Source organism: Salvelinus sp. IW2-2015, linkage group LG27 (genome assembly GCF_002910315.2).
Source record: "Salvelinus sp. IW2-2015 linkage group LG27, ASM291031v2, whole genome shotgun sequence".
NCBI lineage: Eukaryota > Metazoa > Chordata > Actinopteri > Salmoniformes > Salmonidae > Salvelinus > Salvelinus sp. IW2-2015.
In genome coordinates this window covers 11,279,653-11,297,891 of record NC_036867.1, presented here as the reverse complement: position 1 = coordinate 11,297,891, position 18,239 = coordinate 11,279,653, and the positions used below count along the sequence as shown (strand labels likewise).

At 43.6% G+C, this 18,239-nt stretch overlaps 1 protein-coding gene across 1 annotated transcript in view; it reads left to right on the top strand.

Moving 5' to 3' along the window:
• slco5a1 (solute carrier organic anion transporter family member 5A1) overlaps positions 1 to 18,239 on the top strand; it is a 125,680-nt gene that overhangs the window by 54,163 nt on the left and 53,278 nt on the right. Inside the window, exons 3-5 of the mRNA XM_023972811.2 lie at positions 12,990 to 13,122; positions 13,213 to 13,421; positions 17,896 to 18,060. Of these exons, the coding sequence (XP_023828579.1) occupies positions 12,990 to 13,122; positions 13,213 to 13,421; positions 17,896 to 18,060 (507 nt within the window). The remainder of the gene's footprint in view (positions 1 to 12,989; positions 13,123 to 13,212; positions 13,422 to 17,895; positions 18,061 to 18,239) is intronic.

Here is an 18,239-nt window from a genome sequence, read left to right as displayed (position 1 = left end):
TACCACACACACACACACCACACACACACCACACACACACACAACACACACACACACACCACACCACACACACCACACACACACACACACACACACACACACACACACACACACACACACACACACACACACACACACACACACACTGAGTAATGCTTTGGTGTTGTTCATCAATGTATAAAGGAAAAAAAAAAAAAGAACGGCAAATCGGCGCCCAAAAATACCGATTTCCGATTGTTATGAAAACTTGAAATCGGCCCCGATTAATCGGAATGGCAGGGTCGACCTCTAGTATGGATGTATTTGGACACAAACAATACAGTATCAAGTATCACCACTCAGGCGTTGACCAAACAGTCTCTAAAAGCTTCCTTTCCTTTTGTCCTGTCTGTGAAGGTTAGAGAGAGGAGACAGATACTGAGAAGCTAGCCTTATCACTCAGTAGAAGTGATAGGAGAAGAGATAGCCCTCTGTCTTCATCTCTTTCTCTCTCTCTTTCGCTTTCTCTCTCCACCTACTATCTTTCCCGTTCTCTCTCTCTCTCGTCTTTCTCCCTCTGTATAAAGTCTTCTTTCCCTTTCTCTACTCTCTGTCTCTCTCCCTCTATTTTTTCATCTCTCTCTCTCTTTCTTCCTTTCTGGGTACAATACATCTGTTGTTCCTCCTCCACCTTGTCTCCCTGGTATCAATGAGTTAGTCAGCCAGACATGACAGTTTCATATCCACCGCAAACATAGAAATGGAAAAGATAAATTGGGGTCAACGATGTCAGCGTCAAATTGAACAACCTCCTCTTCTCCCATTTCCTCCTCCCTTTCTCCTTCTCCACCTTCCCTTTCCCTTTCTATTGTGTGTGTGTGTGCGTCGATGCGTGTGTGAGGAGGGGGATTGTTTTACCTTGGCTGATGTCGAGAAGACCCAATAGACGTCCGTTCTGAAAATGTAGTTTCTCTGTGTTCACATGTTCGTTCCTTGATTCTGGTATCAATGCAGATTCATTGGCAGAATCTATGCTACAGAAAGGCCATGCCGTAATAACTCATACATAATTGATGGGATTTATATCAAGTGCTTTTTCAGATGCTCAAAGTGCGTACAAGAGGGACAGTCACCTCATCCACCACCAATGTGTAGCACCCACTTGGGTATAACATGGTGATTATCATTCACAATGTTCACTTAGAGCGGCTATTCTCAAGCTGGGGTGCAATGCCGTCGGGAGTATGCCAAATAAAAATGTCATTCACATTTTCAYACAGTCCATTTATATTTTCCAACGGGGCTYTACATTTGGGTGATGTTTTTTTCACGGTTGAGTAGCCTCGTTTCACTGGCAAAAATAAACACTGATCAAACAACGCCGTTTCACGACGCATCAGTGACATGGCAGGAGATGTTTTGAAACAATTACTGCTTCGCATACAAGCCAGTGAATTCTATGCGTTACAACAGAGGTGGCGGGCCTGGCACAGCTCCTGGTATATGTCCGTTACGTTTTTGCGGGGTCAATTAAGGAAGACATCCTCTTCTGCAAACCAGGACAACAGGAGYGGATATTTTTTAAGTACTGGACAGCTTTGTGACATCAAATGGTCAAGATGTGTTGGTATCTGGTACTGATGGCGCAAAAGCTGTGACCGGTAGACAAGCAGTTGCTCCCAATGCCACTTGGGTACACTGCAGCATCCACCGAGAGGCTCTTGCTGCCAAGGGAATGCCTGACAGCTTGAAAGACGGTTTGGACACTACAGTGAAAATTGAATTCTTTTTTTAAAGCAAGGCCCCTGAAGTCTTGTGTATTTTCTGCATTACGCAATGATATGGGCAGCGACCATGTAATGCTTTTACAACATACAGAAGTGCGCTGGTTATCAATGGGCAAAGTATTGACACGTTTTAAAAAATTGAGAGACGGGCTTAAAGTTTTCTTTACTGACCATAATTTTCACTTGTCTGACTGATTGCATGATGATGAGTTTCTCACACGACTGGCCTAACTGGGTGATGTTTTTTCTCACATGAATGATCTGAATCTAGGATTACAGGGTCTCTCCGCAACTATAGTCAATGTGCGGGACAAAATTGAGGCTGTGATTAAGAAGTTGGAGCTCTTCTCTGTCTGCATTAACAAGGACAACACACAGGTATTTCCATCATTGTATGATTTTTTGTGTGCAAATGAACTCAAGCTTACGGACAATGTCAAATGTTATATAGCGAAGCACCTGAGMGAGCTGGGTGCGCAATTACGCAGGGTCTATCCCGAAACGGACGACACAAACAATTGGATTCGTTATCCCTTTCATGCCCTGCCTCCAGGCCACTTACCGATATCTGAACAAGAGAGCRTCATCGAAATTGCAACAAGCAGTTCTGTGAACATTTAATTTAATCAGAAGCCACCACCAGATTTCTGGATAGGGCTGCTCACAGAGTATTCTGCCTTTGCAAATTGTGCTGTGAAGACACTGGTGCTGTTTGCAACCACATACTTACGTGAGAGTGGATTCTCAGCCCTCACTAGCATGAAAACTAAATACAGACACAGACTGTGTGGGAAATGATTTAAGACTGAGACTCTTTCCAATACAACCCAACATTGCAGAGTTATGTGCATCCTTTCAAGCACACCCTTCTCATTAACCTGTGGTGAGTTATTCACAATTTTTGATGAACAAGTAAGGTTTTATATGTAAGATGGCTAAATAAAGAGCAAAATGATTGATTATAATGATATTATTATTTGTGCCCTGGTCCTATKAGAGCTCTTTGTCACTTACCACGAGCCGGGTTGTGACAAAAACTCACACTCATTGTCACCCCCTGACTTTAGTTATATTTGTTTTCTTTGTTTTTTGGTTAGGTCAGGGTGTGACAAGGGTGGTTTGTTTAGTTTTTGTATTGTCTAGGGTTTTTGTTTGTCTATGGGGATTTTGTAGGGTCTAGGGGTTTGTAGGTTTATGGTGGCCTGAGTTGGTTCCCAATCAGAGACAGCTGTTTCTCGTTGTCTCTGATTGGGGAGCCTATTTAGGTTGCCATTTTCCATGTTGGTTTTGTGTGTAGTTGTTTTCTGTTTTGTGTGTCTGCACCAGACAGAACTGTTTCATTTGTTCAGCTTTGTTATTTTTTGTTCTAGTGTTCAGCTTTATTAAAAATCATGAACACGTACCACGCTGCACCTTGGTCTACTCCTTCTTCCTCAGACGAACATCGTTACACTCATTCTTATGTTTCATAAATGTATCGTATAGTGTGTGTGTGTGGCAGGCTTACAATGATGGCAAAAAACAACATTTGAGAGTGCGCTGACCCTGGTGCTYGAGGGGGTACGCAGCTGGAGGTTGAATGTTTGAAGGGGTACGGGACTATAAAAAGTTTGGGAACCTCTGAGAGCGTGAGCGGTTAGCTGACATGGCAAAACCAATCATTGAGAGCCTGTAATGTATTACTGTAATGTATTACTGCCACAGTATATGCACACTATATAATTCCCTGCCCTTCACATACTACCGGAGAAGGCCCATTGCGTAACTGAGTAAATGGAGCCTTTGGTGTTTAAGTGTGTGTGTGTTCCTCATCGGCATGCGTCCCTCAATCCCCTGTGACGTGTGTGTGTGTGTGTGTGTGTGTGTGTGTGTGTGTGTGTGATGCCGCGGCGGGATGTTGCATCGCCAGCATATTCTTCACCATGACGACAACCCTGCCCGCCCTTCATCGTGGAAACGGGAGCCGCCAACAGCCCTGGCGGGCTGCCAAGCAGCGGGGCGGTGCAGTGACTGGCGCTGGACACGGTTTAGCGGAACACTGTCAAGCGGAACACTGTTAATATGAAGGATGGGGTTGGCATGACTTAAAGTTATACAATGCTAGGGGAGACATGATGTATGACATATCAGCTGTTGTAGGACACACACACGCATAATGAATGCACACACGTGTTTGTTTTACTATTCTTGTGGGGATCAAACAATTGATTCCCATTCAAAACCCTATTTTCAGGGAAAGAGAGAGAGATTCCCATTCAGAATCCTATTTTCCCTAACCCAGAGAGAGAAMTAATGGACAGTGTGTTGTATGAGAATGGACAGAGAGGGTCAGTAGAGTAATGGTGTATGTGATTGAAGTCATTCATCATAATGAGCTCGCTGCTCGTATCACCTTGACTTTATTGTTACTGTGTAGCTACAATGCAATGTTTTAGACTTGGTCTGGATAAACACCATATGGCGCTAATGAAAACACTGCATGAAGTGCTTTGTGCTCTTAACACTAGAACCACTAAAGCAGTCGTTTTGATTGCTCATGATTTTAATTGTTTTATTACTCTGCCATTTTTTAAAGTCATGCCCCCCTCCGTCCTTTACTTTTCCTAAATCAGTCTATATAACACACTGCCATTGTTAGAATCTTAATATCAAAAACAGAACTGGATCTATAACCAGTTTTATGAGGGCATGTCATTTGTTTATGGTTTTCCCCCTTTGCCCCTCCTTCTCCCGACAGTGGAATGTGCCTTGCCCAGTTGATAATCACCCTGTATAACTGCCTCAAACCTGAACTTAAACTATACCGAAAATCATTTCATACATATAACAACAGATGAAATAAATGAAGTAAAGTATGTTGGGGAGAAAGGGGGAGAATGGGTGAGTTGATGAGCGAGGGGAAGCAAATGTTGCATAATTATGTAATCACCAATTGTGAGTGAACAACAGGGCGGGCCATTCTACTGTATTGGTATATTATTATAATCTCAAAATGGTATGTACCCTATATAAGTCCACCAAATCCAAGCAGTTTTATCAGTCCACTCTGACTACTTGGAGTACACAGTGAAAGCGTGTGTAATTTACAATGGCAAGAAGACCAAGACGAATGGATGCACATGTGTTAGCGCTGCTACAAGATCGGAATGAAAACGACTCAGATGGCGGGGAAGAAATGAATCATGACATCGCTGATGATTATTCTTCTGATTCTAAGCATCAGACTGAATAACCTCCACCTCTGTGGCATAAGCGCAAAAAAAGCCAGAACGGTGCCCACTGAGCAGGTGCCAGTGCCACTCCCAAATGAAACAGTGAGACAGGAGAGAGAAAGGGATGGCACCGTTTAGATAGAAGAAGCCAGTGACAGCGCTCCGGGCTGATTATCAGCACCAAATGTCATCACTGAGAGATCTAGATCTAAAGCAAAAAACAACATCAGCAATGCACTCACCAGCTTTCGTTGTTTATGTGACATGGACATGCTTTCAGGGACTGTACTATGGCTCAGGTGCACACYGATTAAGGAGACACTGCCTGGGATCTGTTTGTTGATGAGCTGGAAGCGTTCATTTCTATCATGTATGTGGATGGACCATTCAGTGGAAAGAGCATGTATATGGAGAGCTTCTGGTCAGACATGTKTGGGAAACTTTTCTTTGAAGAAACCATGTCAGTGGATCGCTTCAGAGAGTTCATGCGTTACCTCCCTCGAGCTCGAGGCCCAGCGGTTTTAATGTTAAGGCAGGCAAGGTGACTGAAGAGGATGTTAGAACATTTCTAGGGACTCTTGATAAAGGTTGACGTTTTCTTTTCCAACCATGCTTTTAGACTTGGCTTCTTGGTTCTTTTGCTTTATTCCACAATACTCCATGTTCTTCTTGACTAATACCCTAATGCTCTTTATGACTTATGGCACATTATGTAGTTTCTAATGCCCTACCTCCGGAGCTTTCCCAAATGACACCCTTTTCCCTTTTGATTAGGGCGCATAGGGCTCTGGTCAAAAGTAGTGCACTGTGATGAGTAGGGCGCCATTTAGACATTCAGATTAAGAGATCATTTTATTGGTCCAACCGGAATTTGACTTCCTCTTTTAACCCAACCCCTCCGGAAGACACACATACACACACAAATACATATACATGATWTTAAAGAGGTGTGAGGTTGGCATTTTCAGATGTTTTTTTCATGCTGCTCCTCTCTCAATCTGTATTTTCCTCTTTCTTTTTCATTTGATTTCTCCTCTTATTAGGATTCATGTCTAGTTCAACAACAAGTCGGGATGGTATTTTGGGGCTTCCAGTCAGACTGGTGACATGGAACATTCATGGCTGTGGGGAGCAGATTAAGCGCTCCAGAGTATTTTCACATCTGAAGAGCCTGAATACTGATATCGCATTTCTTCATGAAACGCAACTACGTGCTACCAACCATACTAGATTGCGTAAAGCATGGGTTAGCAAAGCCCGGGGAACAGCATCACACCTTATCTCTCAGGTATATGACACTTCACCAGCTTAAACGCCAGTCAGCATCTCATCTTATCTCTCACGTATATGACTCGTCCCGTAATCTTACAAGTGATCCCTTTAATATTAATTCAACTTTTGTGTCATTTTATTCTAACCTCTACAAATCTGAACCCACATCAGATAATGTATGTACAACCTTTTAGATAACTTGTTTATTCCATCCATTGATATGGACATGAGTAAAGTTCTGGACAACCCTTTGCATCTAGATGAGATAACAAACGGTCTAAAGTTTGTCAACGGCTTTCCCGTCGATTTTTCTAAGAAACTCTCAGATCACCTCGCCCCATTACTATTAGATATGTTCACCGACTCGTTATCACAGGGCTCTCTCCTCCCAACGTCAACTCAAGCCTCCATCTCATTTATACTCAAGAAAGATAACGATCCAGCAGAATGTGGTGGATATCGGCCCATTTCACTTTTGAATGCAGATGTTAAACCATTAGCTAAGGTTCTAGCATGCCGGTTGGAACCCTGCCTTCAGTATGTCATATTTGACGATCAAACGGGTTTCATCAAAGGGCGACAACTGTTTTCCACGCCGTCTTTTGAACATTATACTTTCTCCTTCTGTTTCTTCACACCCCGAAATTGTTTTTTCTCTTGATGCGGAAAAGGCTTTCGACCGGGTGGAGTGGAATTATTTATTTAAGATTTTGGGAAGATTTGGTTTTGGGTGCAATTTCACGTCTGCTCTATTCTGCTCCTACGGCTAGCGTACACACCAACTCTCAACATTCAAAATACTTCCCCCTCTCCAGAGGGACCCGTCAAGGGTGTCTTATGTCCCCGCTCCTTTTTGCACTTGCGATAGAACTGCTTTTTCTTGGCCTTAAAATGATCCACTTTCACTGGAATCCACCGAGCTGGTGGATAACATAAAGTGTCACTGTATGCAGATGATATACTACTATATTTCACTAACACGGTTTGTAACATACTGCATATTTTAAACACATTTTGATCATGCTCAGGTTACGAATTGAACATTTAAAAAAGTGTATATTTTATATTTTAAAAAATATATAAAAATATATATTTTATATTTGGAATTCTTCAAAGTAGCCACGCTTTGCCTTGATGACCGCTTTGCACACTCTTGGCATTCTCGGCACACTCTTGGTATTCTAGTGTTTGTGCTCCTCTCCCTTTTCTCATGGCAACGTGACACAAATCTTGCTGCTATGACTGCACTTTGTGGTATTTCACCTAACAGATATTGGAGTTTAACAATGTTGGATTTGTTTTCAAAATCTTTGTCATCTGTGGGAAATATGTGTCTCTAATACATTTGGAAGGAGGTTAGGAAGTGCAGCTCAGTTTCCACCTCAATGGGCTCCTGAGTGGTGCAGCGGTCTAAGGCACTGCATCTCAGTGCTTGAGGCGTCACTACAGACACCCCTGGTTTGAATCCAAGCTGTATCACAACCGTCCGTGATTTTGAGTCCCGTAGGGCGGTGCACAATTGGCCCAGCGTCGTCCGGGTTTGGCCAGTGTAGGTCGTCATTGTAAATAAGAGTTTGTTCTTAACTGACTTGTCTAGTTAAATAAATAAAATAAACGGGAAAAAATTTGTACAGTGGGCACATATTCTTTGTTCTCTTGATAGCCAGGTCTCCCGATGGCAGCCTCTCTCAATAGCAAGGCTATGCTCACTGTGTCTGTACATAGCTCTGTCTCTCTCAATAGCAAGGCTATGCTCACTGTGTCTATACATAGCTCTGTCTCTCACACACACTGACGATATGCTGACGATAAGCTGACGATACGCTGACAGGCTGATGTACAGGATCTCCAAGGCACCATAGCTTATGCAACTATGTCATTAACATTTATTGGTCTCCTTCTAACAGGATGAAATACACCATGAACCACAAACGCATGATAACACATGGGGCACAATTACACACACACACACACACACACACACACACACACACACACACACACACACACACACACACACACACACACACACACATACAAAGACAGACGCACACACACACACAAAGACCACACACGCAAACAACACAAAGACACTCACTTGCGCCTGTTCTTTTATGAATGGATCTTTAATCATCGTAGAGATAGTAAAAGCAGACCTCTAACTGTCACTGCCACCTCTAATAAACCCTCTTCATTGTCTCTGTCTCATGTAGTATTCTGGACCCGTCTCTACTACTTGTGTGCGTCCCAAATGACACCCTATTCCCTATATAGTGCCCTACTTCGGACCATGCCCAAAAGAATAGGATGGCATTTGCAATGCACCCAATACAATGAAAAAGTAATGACTCTCCACTCACTGTGTCTGGATAGCGATATTGCTTTTGTGAAAGGTGCCTTCTGTGCATATGAAATTATGTGATTGATTTGACATGGAGAAGGTGTTAGTGAACCAGCATCTGTTGGGGGAATTTGTTCTCTACATGGAGATTTATGTATATGTAAATTGAGGGAGGCTTTTTTTTTCTGTTTGCTCATTAGCCCAGGGAATGGTACACATCGCTCTCTCTCTGTTCTCTCTCACCGCTGTGTCTTCTCTCTCTCTCTCTCCTCTCTCTCTCTCTCTCTCTCTCTCTCTCTCTCTCTCTCTCTCTCTCTCTCTCTCTCACTGTCTCTCTCTGCCTCTCTGTCTCTCTGTCTCTCTTGCGCTGTCTCTGTCTCTCTCTCTACCTCTCTGCCTCTCTCTGCCTCTCTCGCTCTCAGTAATGCTCTCGCTGTCGCTCTCTGGTTATCTCGCCACTGTCTTTCTCTCTCTCTCTCTCTCTCTTCTCTCTCTTCTCTCTCTCTCAGTAACGCGCTCGCTGTCACTCTCTCTCTCGTGCTGTCTCTCTCAGTAACGCTCTCGCTGTCGCTCTCTGCTTGTCTCTCTTTCTCTCACTCTCTCTGTGTGTGGCAGGCAGATAAGAGGCTCTTTACAGATGGGTGCTTTGTGCTTTAAGGAATAATTCCCCTCTCCCTTTATCCCCTTGGACCTTCTTAGAGATTTTACTTATTCGCTCTTAATTAAATTAGCCCTTATAAGACGGTGGTGACGCTGCTGAAGCCCCACCATGGAAGAAACACACACGTGTTCTATTGAGTCTGTGCGTCTGTCTGTCTGTCTGTCTGTCGTCCTGTTCTGTCTGTCTGTCTGTCTGTCTGTCTGTCTGTCTGTCTGTCTGTCTGTCTGTCTGTCTGTCTGTGTCTGTCTGTCTGTCTGTGGGGGGGGGGGGGCAGCATGCGCACAGTGAACAGACCAATGCTGCTGTATCTACAGGCTCTGTGGATTGACGACATCATTTAAATACACACAGCTCGGAAAATGGATAAGCTTCTGGCACACCAACACACCCACACACCCACACACACACACACACACACACACCACACACACACACACACACACACACACACACACACACACACACACCACACACACACACACACACACACACACACACACACACACACCTGGCGGGCAGTTTAGGAAATGTTCTAGGTGTAATTATAGAAGTCCTCACTCCTGACTAAGGTCCATAATTGTTTTGACTTTCCAGGCTACTCTATGTCCGTGGGTGGTTTTTCCACATGTCCAGAGAAGTGCGTGTGTGTGCATTCATGCATGTGTGTGTGTGTGTGCGCGTGCGTGTGTGTGTATCAGCCAGGTTGTAAAACGTTTTCCCGTCTCCTGTAAAGTAATGGTCAGTAATTGTCTGAGAGGTGATGGTCTGAATGCCCCGGGCTTCATTTGAAGTCCCCGCTGATCTAGAATCAGTTGTTATAGATCGGACTATTCCCTATGTAGTGCAGTACTGTCCATAGGGCTGTGGTCAAAAGTAGGGAATAGGGTGCCATTTGAGACAGTGACCAGTTCAGCTGGAACTGTATTGTTGTGATGTAAGATCAGCTGTTATAGATGGTTGTAGTAATATACCATGGGTTAATGAATAGCTTCCACTGGTTCCAGGTCAGTTGTTATAGATGGTTGTAGTAATATACCATGGGTTAATGAATAGCTTCCACAGGTTCCAGGTCAGCTGTTATAGATGGTTGTAGTAATATTCCATGGGTTAATGAATAGCTTCCACAGGTTCCCGGTCAGCTTTCTCTCTTTCCTCCTGTCTTCCACCTCTTCTTGCCACCCCTCCACTTTTCTAGCTGTGTCATTAACAGTTGTCATAGGGGCACATGTAAAAACGTGTGGAGACTAAATGGTTACAACTCTCATATGCACAGTCATGTCAACCCCCCTTATCTCATATTATTTAAAGTGGAACTGACAGCATTTTAGCGACATGAAATCTTATTCAAATCTTTTCATAGGAACAATATGACACTTTAAAAAAAATGTAAAAACATTTTCTGACAAGCGAGTACTTACAGTAGATATGGTAATTTTGTGGGGTGGCAGGTAGCCTAGTGGTTAGAGCGTCGGGCCAGTAAACGAAAGGTTGCCAGTAAACGAATCCCAGAGCTGACAAGGTAAAAATAGGTCGTTCTGCCCCTGAACAAGGCAGTTAACCCACTGTTCCTAGGCCGTCATTGGAAATAAGTATTAACTGACTTGCCTAGTTACAAAAAGGTTATATTATATATATATTTTTAAAGTTTTCATAAATTCATAGAATGCTTGGGAATGGCGTATAGTAAGGCATTTGTGAAATTTCTATGGCAATATAGAGTGGGAAGCGTCCCTGCGTTTTGACAATTAATAGACACTGCAGTAAATAAAACCTAATAAAAACATCTGTCTTGTCAAGGACCGGAGTCTACGCAGACCGGTGCGCCATAGCCAATCAGAGCTACAATTGGCCTTTATGCAAATAAGCCAATTGCCATACGGGCCTGCCATCATTCACTTTGAACTGGACCGTGTGTTTGTTTACAGGCAGTAGCAACAGTGCAACTTTAGATCATTAGAACGCGTTCGCCAAAACCACAAAATAAAGCTCAATGGATACCTGCAAATGTTGTAAATACCACGGGAGTCCTCTTACATTTGGGAACTTTACAGTCCTATTGATCAAACAACCATGAACAGGTTGTCTTTCTCTTTCTCAGTTGTGCACATCAACAAGTTCAACAACTAATGCTAACCGGAGCGAGAGGAGCTAAAATCTATCGAGGGAACAGTAGATAAACCCTCTCAAATGTTTTACCTAGTTGGCTGTCAAAATTGCACTGGCCTGTACGTCCTTCTGCAGCTTGCCTGCCAATGCATGCTTGTCCAAACCCACATTTTGACAACTGAATGGGAGCTTGCCTGCCCGCCCGCCCATTTGATCAATGCCAAATACATTTGATTGACAACTAAGGGTGTGTTCGTAAATGCATCCAGTGTGTGCGATCTGAGCGTAAATTCAGAGCGTTGTCAGATTGTCTGTTCATACAGTACCAGTCAAACGTTTGGACACACCTACTCATTCAAGGGTTTTTATTTATTTCGACTATAAAGCTGTCATCAAGGAAAAAGGTGGCTACTTTCAAGAATCTAAAATATATTTGGATTTGTTTAACACTTTTTTTGGTTAATGCACAATTCTCTGTGTTATTTCAAGTTTTGATGTCTTCACTATTATTCTACAATATAGAAAATAGTACAAATTTACAAATTTAGAAAAACCCTTGAAGAAGTAGGTGTGTCCAAACTTTTGACTGGTACTGTATATTCAGAGCGTTTTCGATCTCCGGGCGTTCAGAGGTCACACTGCACACTCTGGCCCAGGAGTAGGTTTAATCCAAGCGTTCCTCACAACGGCAGTCAAGCACCCAAGCTAACTGGCTAAAGTTAGCTAGCTACTTCCAGACATAAATGAGAGAACACCTCATTCGGACCATTTGTATCACCCTAGCAGAGCTGGTTATGCTGTTTAGAGCGTTACTGACTAACTGTGCTACTGGCAACAATTGAATTACAATTTTTGACGACATTTACTGACACCGATCATATTTAGCGGGTGTTGCGCATTCATAAATGCAGCAGTTTTTCTGCGCTTTGGCACACTCAAACGAGATTGCTTTCTCCCCAATTTCGTGATATCCAATTTGTAGTTACAATCCTGTCTCAACGGCAACTCCCCAACGGACTCAGGAGAGGTGATGGTCGAGAGTCATGCGTCTTCCGAAACATGACCTGCCAAGCCGCGCTGCTTCTTGACGCACTGCTCGCTTAACCCGGAAGTTGTTGTGCATATTACATTTGTTTTATTTCATGACTTTATTTCATTCCAAGTCATCATCTCATCTCTATAGAGCTGCTGCCTACGCTGTCTGACAAAATCACTGTTTTAGTAGTTCTTCAAAGTAAATAAGGCATATTTTTATGACTGCTAAGACCGACTTTCAATCACTTAGATCATGTATTTTCAGGTAGAGATACCTCGCGAAGCTACTGCTCTCCTATCGATCGAGTATTCTTCTGATCAAGCATTCTTCTGTCTATTTTACGTAGCAGGCATAAAAGAAACAGACCGGACAAGTATGCTCGCAATGGATTATGGTCATTGTAGCTATTATGTCATGTAGTTGGCTATTTCTGTAGTATCCCTGGTTGTGATTGGTTGTTTCTCCCTCTGCTCCAACCTCTCCAACCTGTGTTTGTTATGTGTGTTTTCCAGAGGGGTAGAGATAAAGTGAAAGTCAAACTGCGTACAATTGGGCAATGATGTAATCTTCTTCTTTCTTCCTCTTTCTCTTCCAGCTGTCATGTATGTGATGGGAGCCCTGGGGCCGGCAGCGGGATATCTGTTAGGAGGAGTTTTGATTGGTTTCTACGTCGACCCTACAACTGTCGTCCATATTGACCAGAGTGACCCACGCTTTGTTGGCAACTGGTAAGAGGGTGTGTTCGTGCGTGCGTGTGTGCGTGTGTGTTGATGTGTTCTAACAGTATCGATCTATCTATGTCTACCTTTGGTCCCCAGGTGGAGTGGGTTCTTGCTGTGTTCTATAGCCATGCTCCTGGTCATCTTCCCCATGTTTGCCTTCCCTAAGAAGCTGCCTCCGCGCCACAAGAAGAAGAAGAAGATGACCTCATCAGRAGATGACGTGTCCAGCGATGATGATTTTATGATGGAGAAGGCGGAGGGACAGAACGCCCAGACCGGCATGGGCTTCGGGAAGGACATCAAAGGTGTGTTTGTGTGTGTGTACAGGGCCATAGACTACCTCTTTTAATGTAACAGTCCATTGGTTTTCCCTTGGAAAAGAGGGTATGTGAACCATATGGGATATCGTCAAATATGAACGTGATAATGGCTCAGTCATCTGCTGTCCAATAGAAGCTCTATGATGAGTCACTAATCTGCTAGCCAATGGAAGACCAGTGCAGTCATCCTTAAAAACCCAATGATCAGCATGGATTCACCTGAAATAGACTTAGCCTTAGAGATCCTCAGTTAACCAATGTGTTGTAGCTAAGCTGGAGTGATGCTTATTCTGCCCCTCTCCAGATAGGGTGCGTCCCAAATGGCCCTATGGGCCCTGGTTGAAAGTAGCGCGCTATATATGGAATAGGGTGAGATGCAAAGAAAATAGGGAAAATGACAGCTCGCAACACACATCTGATTATTTACAGTGTATTCGGAAAGTATTCAGACCCCTTGACTTTTTCCAAAATGGATTAAATCGTTTTTTTGCATCAATCTACACACAATACCCCATAATGACAAAGCAAAAACAGTTTTTTATAAATGTTTGCAAATGTATAATAAAAAACCCCCGGAAATATCACATTTACATAAGTATTCAGACACTTTACTCAGTACTTTGTTGAAGCACTTTTGGCAGCAATTACAGCCTCGAGTTTTCTTGGGAATGACGCCACAAGCGGGGTACACCTGTATTTGGGGAGTTTCTCCCATTCTTCTCTGCAGATCCTCAAGCTCTGTCAGGTTGGATGGGGAGCGTCGCTGCARAGCTYTTTTGAGGTCTCTTCAGAGATGTTCGATCAGGTTCAAGTCCGGGCTCTGGCCGGGCCACTCAAGGACATTCAGACTTGTCCTGAAGCCACTGCTGCGTTGTCTTGGCTGTGTGCTAAGGGTCATTGTCCTGTTGGAAGGTGAACCTTCACCGCAGTCTTAGGTTCTGAGCACTCTGGAGCAGGTTTTCATCAAGGATCTCTCTGTACTTTGCTCCGTTCATCTTTTCCTCGATCCTGACTAGTCTCCCAGTCCCTACCGCTGGAAAACATTCCCTCAGCATGATGTTGCCACCACCATGCTTCACTGTAGGGATGGTGCCAGGTTTCCTCCAGCTGTAACGCTTGGCATTCAGGCCAAAGAGATCAATATTGGTTTCATCAGACCAGAGAATTTTGTTTCTCATGGTCTGAGAGTCTTTAGGTGCTTTTCGTCAAACTCCAAGTGGGTTGTCATGTGTCTTTTATTGAGGAGTGGCTACCATAAAGGCCTGATTGATGGAGTGCTGCAAAGATGGTTGTCTTTCTGGAAGGTTCTCCCATCTCCACAGAGGAACTCTGGAGCTCTGTCAGAGTGACCATCGGGATCTTGGTCACCTCCCTGACCAAGACCCTTCTCCCCCAGTTGCTCAGTTTGTCCGGACGGCCAGCTCTAGGAAGTCTTGGTGGTTCCAAACTTTTTCCATTTAAGAATGATGCAGCCGCTGTGTTCTTGGGACCTTCAATGCTGCAGAAATATTTTGGTACTCTTCCCCAGATATGTGCCTCGACACAATCCTGTCTCGGAGTTCTACGGACAATTCCTTCAACCTGGCTTGGTTTTTGCTCTGACATGCACTGTCAACTGTGGGACCTTATATAGACAGGTGTGTGCCTTTCCAAATGATGTCCAATCAATTGAATTTACCACAGGTGGACTCCAATAAAGTTGTAGAAACATCCCAAGGATAATCAATGGAAACAGGATGGCCCTGAGCTCAATGTTCAGATTAACTGATTAACTGGGTCAAAACATTTCTTTAATAAAGATGATCAGTAAGAATGTCGGTACTTATTTATTTTGATCCAAAGCCAGGAATGAGTGAGTCGCTCAGCTTTATGCTGACAAATATAGCTTTATGCTGCAAAAACAGCCTACTAAATAGGCCAAGCCTAAACAAATACATTAAATTGCCCAAATAAACTAGTACATTTCATAAATAAAACAAATAAATGAAATAGCTCAGGTCTTGAAAAGATGGGCAACCTTTTTCCCCTCTGTATTCTCGCTGGACTCTCTTTCATTCAGTTTCTTCTTAACATCAGCATAGAAGGACTCTGCATTTCAGAAACGTACTCTATATAGACTATCAGTCTTTCCACACTGTGGTAAATAAAGCCAGTTTGTTATTTAGAATACTTTCTTTCTGTTTTTTGAGAGAAACCAAAAGCATAACCAAAAGCRTAATCAACGTTCTAACTCTCCCTTGCGATAGTGTGACGGAATGGCGTAATTTACTGCCCTCTACCACAAACGTGTCACGGCATGAAGCTCAATTGATGAACCACTGTATACACAGTGTCCTTATGTCAAAAAGAAAGTCCCCTCATTTCCTCTCCAGTATTTTCCAAAGTCTTTCTCCTGTGACTCTCCTCGCCTCTCTGGGGGACCTAGTTACGTTCCCCCTCACAGCACATACTAATCTAACTTTATCACTCTGAAACTGCAGATGAGGCACGGCTTTCTGGGCTTTTTATTCTGTGTATTTGAGTCCAGTACAGGCTGCCTGCCAGCATGTTTGTGTTTGGGTGGAAAAGATAAATTCAACACTTTGTGCCCCAAAGGCAGGAGACCACTGAAGTGGCTGTTTCCACCTTCTGAAAACGACTGTGACTCACTATGTCCCAAATGACACCATATTCCCTATGTAGTGCAATACCGTATGTGGCCCTGGTCTAAAGTACTACACTAAATAGGGGACCATTTAGAACACACTGTTGTTTCTGAAGGCTGTTTTTAGGAATCATGATGTGGTTGAATGATTTAATAACTCTCCCATTCATTTACATTTTAGTCATTTAGCAGACGCTCTTATCCAGAGCGACTTACTGGAGCAATTAGGGTTAAGTTTCTTGCTCGAGGAAACATCGACAGATTTTTCACCTAGTCAGCTCAGGGATTCGAACCAGCGACCTTTCCGGTTACTGGTCCAACGCTCTTAACRGCTAGGCTACATTCACCCAAACGGTCTCTCTCACTCTGTACCTGATCCATTGGCCCAAAGACACACTAGGAATTGATCTCTCCACTGTTTGCATTCATTTCATTTTCTTTGCAATCCTGAAAAAGTGGAAAAAKCTGAAGGGGGGAACTAGTCAAATGATTGACTAATAGGGGAGGGGAGGGCCAATGTCTTGTTGAAACTAAAGGATGATTGGCTTAGGGTCCAAACGCATTGGATCATTCATGACACAAACCTCAACTTTCTGTCCTCCTATACTCACAACCATGTGACTAGAGAGGGATGGCAAATTAAGTAAACAATTAGCTATTGGCTTTCAATAATTAGGGTCCAAATTGTATCATCATGACCTCTTGAACCCAAACATTCTGATGTGTTCACGCACGCACACACACACACACACACACACACACACACACACACACACACACACACACACACACACACACACACACACACACACACACACACACACACACACACACACACACACCAACACACCACACACACACACACGACCATGTGATTAATCCAATGAACAATAAAACAAAAGAAAGGGTGAAATTGGGTTAGGAGGAGCTTATAGCTCTAATTATACATCGTCTTCAGGCAGGGGGGAAGCAGGATTTGGGGTCCCTGGTTTTTTAAGGCTAATTCACATAATCTGGTTATGACTGGAGAGAGAGATATGTGCAAAAATGTGGAATTGAACTTTAAGAGGTGTTTCAAGTGGCTGATTCGTGTCATCAATGCCGCAACACACACTCTACGCACACACACTCCACAAAATATACATTCTCTCAGCACAACACACACACTACACAGAGGATTGTGTGTGTGTGTGTGGGTGCGTGCGTGCGTGCGTAAAACCTCTGATACTGATGATGCTTCCTGAGGTGTGAAAGGAAACAGTTTCCTCTGTGACCAATAACAAACAGCTGCTGTCCAAGCAGTGATCACTCTGGTGTGTTATAGAGAGAGGACGTCTTCCTTGTAGAGAAACAACTCACATTGGTCAATGTTGCGGATCCTTGATGTAAATCCAACGTTTTATAGAAGAAGAAAAAATGCTAAAATTGTCCAATTGGTGCACAGTAGCTGTGTGTCTAGATAGCTGTAATGTGTTACCACCCAGGGCTATTGAACACACAAGAACACACCGTCTTTGCTTCTGGTTATTTCTCATTGGGTCATTGGTGTTATTTGAGGTGAGTGTCCCTCGTCCCGCCCTGCCTTGCCCGGTAACAGTGGGTTATTTATAGGGCTGTGGCGTTCATGAAATGTTGTCAGCCGGTTATTGTCATGCAAAAGACTGCCAGTCTCACCGCAATTCACCGTTAATTAACATAAACACGTTTAGRGTCTCCAGACCTCCAAGCATACAAGCTGTGTGTGTGTGTGTGTCCATGTGTGTGTCTACTGTATGTTTGTCTTTTAGTGTACTCATGTCTCTGGTCTCTCCCCAGACCTCCCCAAGGCAGCGATAAGGATCCTGTCCAACACGACATTCCTGTTTGTCAGTCTGTCCTACACAGCAGAATGTGCCATCGTTACAGCCTTCATCACATTCATACCCAAGTTCATAGAGTCCCAGTTTGGCATCCCTGCATCTAACGCCAGCATATACACAGGTAAGACTAACACTGTTTATCTCTCTCTCTCTCTCTCTCTCTCTCTCTCTCTCTCTCTCTCTCTCTCTCTCTCTCTCTCTCTCTCTCTCTCTGTGTCTCTCTCTCTCCTGTCTCTTATACACATCTAGATGTGTATAAGAGACAGAAGACACACTAGGAATTGATCTCTCCACTGTTTG